At 37.9% G+C, this 10,000-nt stretch overlaps 1 protein-coding gene across 1 annotated transcript in view; it reads left to right on the top strand.

Moving 5' to 3' along the window:
- LOC140244551 (uncharacterized) overlaps positions 1-10,000 on the top strand; it is a 32,972-nt gene that overhangs the window by 5,237 nt on the left and 17,735 nt on the right. Inside the window, exon 2 of the mRNA XM_072324180.1 lies at positions 8,671-8,842. Within this exon, the coding sequence (XP_072180281.1) occupies positions 8,671-8,842 (172 nt within the window). The remainder of the gene's footprint in view (positions 1-8,670; positions 8,843-10,000) is intronic.

Genomic DNA, 10,000 nt, shown 5'->3' with positions numbered 1-10,000 from the left:
ACGAATGGGAACATTTTGGAAAGCATTGAAAGGAATAATTACGTCGTCCGCTCAAGTCGAGACTTTATAGCGATTGAACGCTCCTGCTCCCTTTAGCCATTTGTAACTTTCCAAGTGCATCGCTCTCGGCTCGTGTTTGCGGAGACAAAAATCATTAGACAAGGTATACCGTGCATAAGGTAGCGGTCTTCATACTGACTGCCCCCGGTAACACAAAGAAAATCGAAGCATATTGATTCTGAAGTTTCCAACATTTATATTGTCGCGCAGTTCTGGCACTTGCTCTCCGGCACTTGCCCTTGACTTTGGTTACATAAAGGACCTGTGTTATATACTCTCGCGCCGTTGCAAAAATGGACATACCAGACATTCCCGAGTTACCGGATGTATTCAAAGGAAACTCAAGACCATGTGAGTATATTGCTCGATTTTTTTTCTTCAAACATGCATTCATTTACTGTGTTTGAACATAACGTAACATTTCATTTCATTAATTCATTTCCATTTTCAACAAAGAATATAAATAAATGAAACATATATCATGAAATATATATACATTCTTCAAATATCGAAAAATTATATAAGCACACAATTATTGTAAAACCAAGAATTTATTAAATGTTGAAAATGAGGGGAAGCAACAAAAGCGCAGATGCTTTTCATGTGCGTTCCCCTCAAAACTATTATTAGTAAGGGGCAGAAACATGCTGGTTCCTTGTTATGACCTTGTGCTTCTATTGTGCTTGTCCAAAATCACATAACTTCGGCAGTGTCACATGAAAACATCTATAGGTAAGTTTAAAAAATTATATATTTCGATAAACCATTATCAGTTGTATGTAGATTTGTGTACACGGGGCCCTGATGCATGAGAAGATGAGATCAAAACAGGGAGGTGAGAGGACCACCTCCCTGATCAAACGTACTTGTAAGTCAGAAGATCAAACGTTATGTCAGGTATCAGCTAATCAAAACTGAGCATTCACAGACTTATGTTTGATCTCAACCTTTATGCATGTTTGACGCAGCAGCCGATACTAAATGTTGTGACCATCTCGTCTCCTTCCTTTGGCATGTGATGCTATAAGGGGAGAGAAGAGGATCGAATGACACCTGTATGCCAATACAGTATTATAGTTTTTAATCGATAAACAGTGACCTTTAACAACAGGTTATCTTATGCAGAAATCTTCGTGGACCTCGGAAACGCACGAAACTAAATGTTTAGGTCCAGTTTCTACGTATAATACAAATTTGAATAAAAATAATTGTCTCTCTCCCCTTCTGTTTCTTACTCTGCATGTCCCCTCCACCTATTATTAACAGGAAATCCCCTCTCACACAGCAATCATTTATAAATGATGCAAAACAACGTGGCAGTGCTCTCATTACGATCAGAGATACCCTTTTCCATTTTAATTGCATGTCATGCTTGTGAATAAGTCTGCAGATTTTCTTAAAAGCAGATTTTATCAAAACACTGATATTCTGGTACTTCTTAATTATAGTCATCGGATGCTGTTTCGCAGAACAATTCGCTGCATGTAATACGTCATGCTACTTTGCTGGCTCCTCGGGAGCTGAGCTCCCTTCCAAAATCTATGATCGGGGGTAATTTTGCTGACTTCCCTTCCAAAAGCCCGTGATACGGGGGTAATTTTGATGGCGTCCATATTCCAAAAGCGCGTAGTAGGGGGTCAAGACCCTTATTTCCAACCTTAAAGGGGGTGTCTCTGAGAATCTGGAACAAACGTATTATGTGTATGGTTGACCGTGGGGGAGGGGGAAGGATACAATCTTTATTTATTTATTTATTTATTTATTTATTCATTTATTCATTTATTTATTTATTTATTTATTTATTTATTTATTTATTCATTCGTTCATTCATTTATTTGTTTGCTTGTTTGTTTGTTTGTTTCCATATCCAAATAATAATTATGAAACAATTGCGAAATAGGATAATCTTTTCACAGCAACCTTCTAATGGCCATCATACAATATCCATCATCATCACAGCCATCACTACAGCCATCTCCAAATGGCTGTGATGGTCATACAGATAGACGTCCTCAGTTCTTAATCATGGTCACTGAGCTACGGTATACTTCCATGCTATGATTAAATGTCCGGTAGACTGCACATAACATAACACATCACCTATGTTTGAAAAGGGATGTGGATTTGAATAACTAAACGTGATGATGATGATGATGATAATAATATGAATACTACTACTACTACTACTACTAAAAATAATAATAATAATGATAATGATAATAATAATAATAATGATAATAATAATAATAATAATAATAATAATAATAATAATAATGATAATGATAATAATAATAATAATAATAATAATAATAATAATAATAATAATAATAATAATAATAATAATAATAATAATGATAACAACAATGATAATAATAAGGTCTTATTTACCCAGGGTAACCTCTTCAGTGTTGCCACTGCTCTACCAGAGGGCCCTGCTATTATTATTACCCTAGGCATTGCCAGGTACCCATTTATACACCTGGTCGAGAGGGACATAGTGAGTAAAAACATCTTGTCCAAGGACGTAAGCACTGGGTTCGAACTAGGGTCCTCCGATTGGGAGTCGGGAGTCTTATCCACCATGCCGTAATGATGATGGTTGGCACACGACTATGGTTGACCACATGATGATGGTTGGCACACGTATATTTTGGTTTTAACATCAAAATCGTTCTGTCTATATTCGAGAGATGAAGGACTAAAGGCAATCATTTTGGCTTTCTTATTCGGTTTCATCCTGTTCGATAACTGTCTGTGACATTAAAGTACCTCACAGAGTTCCCTTTAACTAACAATCGGCGATGTTGTCTGGCTGGTCGGCACGCGTGGGACATATACTGTCACGTGTGCAAGTACTTTATACTTCCTTGAGGCCTAACGTCTTGCTTTCCCAAATTAGGATCCTTAAAATCCTTACGTTACAGGGATCGATTCCATGTACTCGTAGTCAGCTCTTTATCTAAGATTACACTGCTAGAGGGTGTCTACGAGTGTCGAAGGACATGGGTTTTCATTTGATGTTGTCGACACTTCCTGTCGCACAGAAGATTAGTTGAGTCATCGCTTCAGAACTGATAGAATTTTCTTTTTGAGCAAAACTGCACGAATGGCCCCATCGCTTAGGTCCTATTAGTAAAAAAAAAAATGGGATAAAGATATAAAGAAGAAAAGTTGACAAAACTTCCACTAAATTCACTATACTGCACAGAAATGCACTCTCGCTTTTATCGTAACATAAGAGAGGCATACACAACCTTGTCACTTTGGCACCTCCATTGGCACATGACACGATTTTCATCCCGGTATAGCTTCCTTGGAGCTGCGATTGGGATAACTGCAACAAGTAAATTGCGAATTGCACAAAAAATAACCAAACAAACAAACTCAAAAAACAAACAAACATAACTTTACTTCAAAGTAATATCTATAGATATATGGAAGAAAATAACTATAGGATGATGGAGACATCTAGCTTAGAATTCACATTCTTCTTTCTGGGATTATGCGAATCGTGGTGTGTATTAAAGACTGGAATACCCGCCTTGCGAGACAGAACGTAAGGTATAATTATAACCGATGCGCGTAGTTCAGTTCATTTTCATTGTAAGTCTGTGGACAGCAACTTTAATGGAGATGTCGCATAGAAAGCAGCAAAGAGGTTTATTCAAAATGGCGAGTTATGTCAAAGTATGGTCTACGTGTGATATCGCACAATGTGCACATTTGATTCAGTAGATTCAATCACGTCAAGATCTGACGTGCAAAAATGGGAGAACGGGAGAAAACAGTAATCAGTATGTGAAGAAATTAGACGAAAATGGTTCTTTTCATTCAGAGTTTCACATCCACTGCTACTGATAAACAATTTGCAGAGTCTGAAATTAAATTCACTTCCGAATACGACATTGTAATATCTTCACAAACTTTTCAGTCAAATGTAACTAATATGATTATGCATGTGTTTTATATTTCATGGGATAAAGGTGCTAAAATAAGTCATGAACAACAGAGCCTATCAAAAGGTAATGCACAGTACATTTTCTATAGCTCTCACTCGAGAGTACCTTCTAAAAGTCCTTCGTGCCAAACTCCACGTATCGCATTTCCAGGCATCTTGCTTGAAGGTTGAAGAACATGAATCATCTGTCTTACTATTTACGGATACATTAATCATTCCCCCTTCGGGCATATTGATCCGTTACTGTTAGTGGGTGCAGATTCAATGACTTCAAATTTACAGATTTAAAATGTACAAGATCACAAACAGCAAACCGGTTATAATCATTCTACGCCGCCATTCGGTCTTAAAAAGTCTTATCTCTTTATTAAAATCATTCATCGATGTCACATAAGCGTTGTGTGAAAATAATTCAACCGTATGATTTAGCCAGCTGTATAAGGCGGCGTTTTTTATCTATCATGTTACTGTCTTCTTTGAATGCTTGAAGTTTTGAATAGTCGTTGCAGAGATGCTGCCGTAGAGCCTTATTCCTCGAACTGTGAGTGTGTGTATTATATAAATTATACATATAATATTAATAACCAGTGTGTGAATAATATGGAGCACCCTAAATCGATAAAGACTGGTCCCTGGTCCATCTCAGATGGTGGGGATCGTTGGTCAGGCACCCCCAGAGGTGCACAGTGTAGTAAGATGCTACATGGACGAGTTGCCCATTGAGCACGTCACAGTAGCCGTGACATTTTGCACTGGCGTATCATATCGATCGTCACCTTCGACTGATGATAGCAAGTGTTTGACGCAGAGGAGAAAACCAAACAGAAGAGACGAATTCAGAAGAAAACAAAACAAACGACAAAAACAAGTTGAAACAAGTTGCACTCTTCAGAAAGTGAGGCTGACCCATGGGACTATACGATAAAGATCCTTGCTACACGAGAGCAGAGTGAACCACTGAATCGAAAGTGACCGTACGTAAATCTGAATGTTCAATTAACATTGTGGTCTTTTTACTAAATGAAAAATCAGTGAATACTATGCTGATGACAGCGTTGAAGACAAGCACTAAAATATTAAATAAGTATTGTATAGTCTTCCAGAATGGCTTCACTGATAACAACTACGTTATCAATCAACCAATATTGATGATTCATACACTAACCTTATACTACTGATTGTTATGTTATGTGCCACACATCGAACTAATATACCTGCTATTAACTTTTTCGATCCAGGACTAGAAAATGAAAAGCTGCCATGCAGTCATGTAGAATACATTGTAGACAGCGTCGATTGTATAGACATTTGGAATTAGCTGAAATTGGCACTGAATCTGTTATACAATAAAATCCTACGGAGAAACAAAAAGGGGGATGTGTATGTGATGGTCTGTAAGAGTGCGTATCGGTTAATATTTCCTCAACTAGTTGGCACCGAGCTTAAATAGTCAAAATACATCGAAATTAATGCACATTATAATTATTTTGTGATGTAATTACGTTTCTCTAGACGCAACCACATTACATCATTTTGTCCATGATCTTAATAAGCCTTTGGTCACTTTGAAGACCAAGGAGTTAATCCTTCTGAATTCGTTCTGGGTGTCCATGGGAATCAAACTGCGCGTACTCCAAACGTTGGAAAATATTTGTGAGCAGGTAGCCCCCATTTTCGCATTCTCAAACTCTTTCTTCCATGCGCTACTTTGAACTAGAAATATCCGGTGATTTCGAAACGCTATATCTGAAGCCAAGCGCTAGATCAACACAGTTATACTTGATTGCTCCAATAGCGATTTTGTATCTGGTATATAGTTTTTACCCTTTTGCTGATAGGGCGATAGAAAGATCCGTGATAACGATACCCTTTTGGGACGCGTTGGCAGTATGGCTGCCTCTTTTTTATTAGTATGGTATAATCTTACCGTAGCTAGTCCTGTAGTTTGGTAGCATCGCGTTGCCAGATCTGGTTACAGTCCTTCCAGCATTGTGGGCCGATATCTGCCACGCCCTGTGGGGAAGGACATTGATCCATCGTCCACAGGTGTCCATGAATACCTTTGCTCCTTTGTGCAGGCATCTCAAATGTTAAACAAAGTTAGAACGCGTAAAATGCATTCTTTCGCGTAAAAATGAAGATTTTGCCCCTTCTTTTCTGTCGAAGGAGAATGCGGAGAATCATATTCTCAATCTAAAGAAACCATTGTCATTAACCATTGCCTAATAGTTCGTCACTTTGAGCATCCCCATAACATGTGATTGTTCCGGAGCTTGACTTTCCCTTCTCTTTTCCTTTTTTTTTAATCTCTTTCTATTCTATAATTATGTAAGAAAAAAGGAACATGATATCACATTACATCACCATTATTGAGGAGGTTATACTCAAAACTTCGCGATAATTTTGAGTGTATATACGCTGTATAATAGTGAGTAGAACTTATCAACCATCCCAAAACTTACACAAGACCTTTACCTTGCATATCTTTTCAAAAAGACCAAAAGCGCATGAGCAAATGCTCAGTTCAACTTCAAAGCAACAATCCAGGATCAGTACGTTAGATAATTCTTTATACCATTTTTTTAATCGATCGCTTTTTTTAATAGTTTGGTTTGAAACTCGGTACATGCTTTTCGTTTGTCTGTTGAAACTACAGATTTCTTCTTGCAGTCAACCAATATATATCCAAGACGATTTAAGATTTTCTTATTTCATGTTCAGCTGAAGAAATATGAAATAAATTTGATTTGAATTGAATTGAATTGAATTGAATTGGATTGAATTGAATTGAATTGAATTGAATTGAATTGAATTGAATTGAATTGAATTGAATTGCTTTGAGTACTTACAATCATCGTGCACGGTAAATAATACATGCAATTTGATTACCAGGATGCTGTAAGTGCACAACCCCCACTCCGTTTCGATATTAACCGTTTTTCTCATGATGTAGACTGTGGCAATCAATGAGCATGGGCAGAAAACTGCTGAAATATTGATCGTTACAAATTTGCTATCTTGGTTTCTTTAAACATATAAAAATGAGTTTCTTAAACTCCTGTAACACGTTTTCCCATCTTGGTTTGTCTAAATAATTAGAATGATGGGTTTCTTAGACTCCTGTAACACGTTTCCTTAAATCGGATAATGTATGAGTCGGGTAAAGTCTGCAGTACATTGTACCACGAAGCAGCCAGACACTTTACTATTCTCGAAAACTATCATCATCGAAAGATATTACTCTGTATTGTCTTTCACGTGTACAATATTCTGATTTACCGACATATTGTCAAAGAGAAAAATAATCAATCACATTCCTACATTAAATATATCCGGTCGAGATAGAACATACTGACAGATGAACACATACAACCAACGAGAAGTAAGTAATCATTAGCAGATCTGATGAAGTTCTTTCTTTTCAATGAAGACCATTCTTGTTGTAAAGACATTACGAGACTAACACGCAGATTCAAAATTGATTTTACACATGGCCCGCAGTTGTCGTTGAAATAGAAATGGCAGGGTGACTATTAACCCTATAAAGCCCAAGCTATTTTGACCCCTTCCAGGCCCAAGGGGGGGGGGGGGGCACATTGTGCCCCCCTACATAACTTCTTTATTATATGATGTATAACCGTCATATTTGGCACATGGGTAGAGCAACTCATACTCTTCATGACCCGACATTTTAAATTTCTCAAGGTCATCCACTGAGGGCGCTATTTACCGAAATTTAAAGAAATACGTAGGAAATATGCTAAAATCATGTTTTTCTTTTCATTTCTTTATCCCCGGTATGTATGTTTCTATTTCATATCAATCATTGTCATATTTACCATAAAGGAAAAGCAAGTCAACCTTCACTATTTGTAATGGTTGAAATTTCTCAAGGTCAACATGTTGGGGCGCTATTCATTACAATATAAAGAAATATATGAAACCTATGATGTATTGCTTGGAATGGGTACATATATTGGTATCACATTTCATATTTCCAAAATATTGAAAGTTTGAGTTTGCAGATTGATAATATGATAAACAAATGTTATTACAGGCAAAGCTTGTGTGAAAATAACCCAAAATAAAAGGGTAGTCTTTGAAAAATGCTGTATTTTCGATTATTTCTATTATATCTATTGTTTGATGCCTACGTCATATAAAAATAAAGGAAATAATAAGAAGAGCATTTCAGGGTAATTCACAACCATTATTACTTCACATTTTGGTTCTTCAGCAAATTACAGCCAAGAAAACCCTCATTTCATCCATTATTATACTGTTAACTGAAATTGGAACAGAAAATCATGCAAAATCTGACAAACATGGTTGTCAGTTTACGGTTGCCATGGCAACCAGCAACATCGGACATAGCTAAATTATATATCAAAATGTTTGCATTAAGATTCTAGGAAAAGTCACCAAATTTGGTTGAAATCAAATAAAGGATGTGGGAGTGGCAAACGAAAATATTGGTGGGGGGCACAATGTGCCCCCCCCCCCCCCTTGGGCTTTATAGGTTAAATGAAACTCGGACGATATTTTGAGTCTCTTGCCACTGCGATGTACCTCGTAGTCTGAAACAACGACTACAAAACAATGAAACCCTCTGTTATGCCATTTTTCGTTCTCCTTTTCGTCTTCCTTGACAGCTGGAGAGTTTTGCGAGGGGTTCCTCGACGACCACGGCAACCACCACGCCAGCTTCCACTGCCCCCCGCAGGGAGCCACCGGTGGAGACTTGGACAACATTTACTGCTGCGGCACGTCCACAGACAAATTCTGCTGCAGTCAGCCAACTGGTTACTTCCTGGAAAATTTCAAGTAAGTCACAGCGTCTTTCGCCGGATTCATCATCAACGTTTTTGGTATGGTTTTTATACAAATACAAATAAACTTCAGTTTTACCTATCGATGTCCCCCCCCCCCCCCTTTCAAACTAGCGGCTATAGTTTCTTTATCCTTTACATGGTAATGCGATATTTAACATCTAATAGTAAACGCTTTAACAATTCGGGCAGGTGTGCTTTTTAATAGCAGGGAGCAGTATAACCAGCAAAGAGTAAATCAGTTTAGACCGTATAGGAAAATATGGCCAGGAATGGATTTATATACACACTCTATTTCAGTGGGCCTACTGGTATACTATTCTCTTCAAAAAGTGTTACTGTGCTTGCACAAATGACGTTATCCCTGTCTAGGATCCCGTCGCCATCCTGCGCAAGGTGCGCAATGCCACCGCATTTTTGTATGGGGAAATCTTGTGTCTTACTATACTTTTCTTCAGTTAGTCTCCTTACAGCTACCAGCCCAGGTGCATGTCATAACAAAGTTAATTCTGTACTCGACTTTCAGGCACGACCTAAGAACAAAAGATTGTCCTTAAGCAACCAGAAAGTTAGTCTTACCATACCAAGGAGCCTAGTACCTTCTTGGCCTTGCCATGCAAGGGCTAAATAATGAATGAAAAATGATGAGACTCGGGTTTGTCGAAAGACTGCCCAAATCCACAAAAGGAGCTTGCTTTATTCAAATTTTATGGACATCTTTACCATAAAGATTTTTCCTGATAATCGAAAGCTAACCGGAGGCTTACCCGAGACTTGCCCAACATAGCAAGAACTAATTCATGTAAAGTGCACTCCAATGACTATACCCTGAATATGTTTTACATGGATATGCGGATCTAACAGATTGTTAGGTCCTTCGAGGAAATGTCCATTATTTGAATGTGCTGTAAACTCAAAGTTGCGTCCGTAACTCCAATACATCACGAAGTGTCATGTTATCAATTAATATGAGGGGTCACATGCGCCTTACGATGTGATATTCATTTCCCTCTAATGGCATTCAAAACGAGTGGGCCACGATATGTCTCGCGATATAAATTTCATAGAAATTCGTGTCACGCCAATCTCGACCCGCAGGTGGAAATTACTTGCCGGTTAATTTCTCTTCTGAGCGCCGTATGACGGCGCAAGT

Source organism: Diadema setosum, chromosome 2 (genome assembly GCF_964275005.1).
Source record: "Diadema setosum chromosome 2, eeDiaSeto1, whole genome shotgun sequence".
Classification (NCBI taxonomy): domain Eukaryota; kingdom Metazoa; phylum Echinodermata; class Echinoidea; order Diadematoida; family Diadematidae; genus Diadema; species Diadema setosum.
Note: the sequence above shows the minus strand (reverse complement) of the source record. Positions and strands in the feature narration are given on the sequence as shown.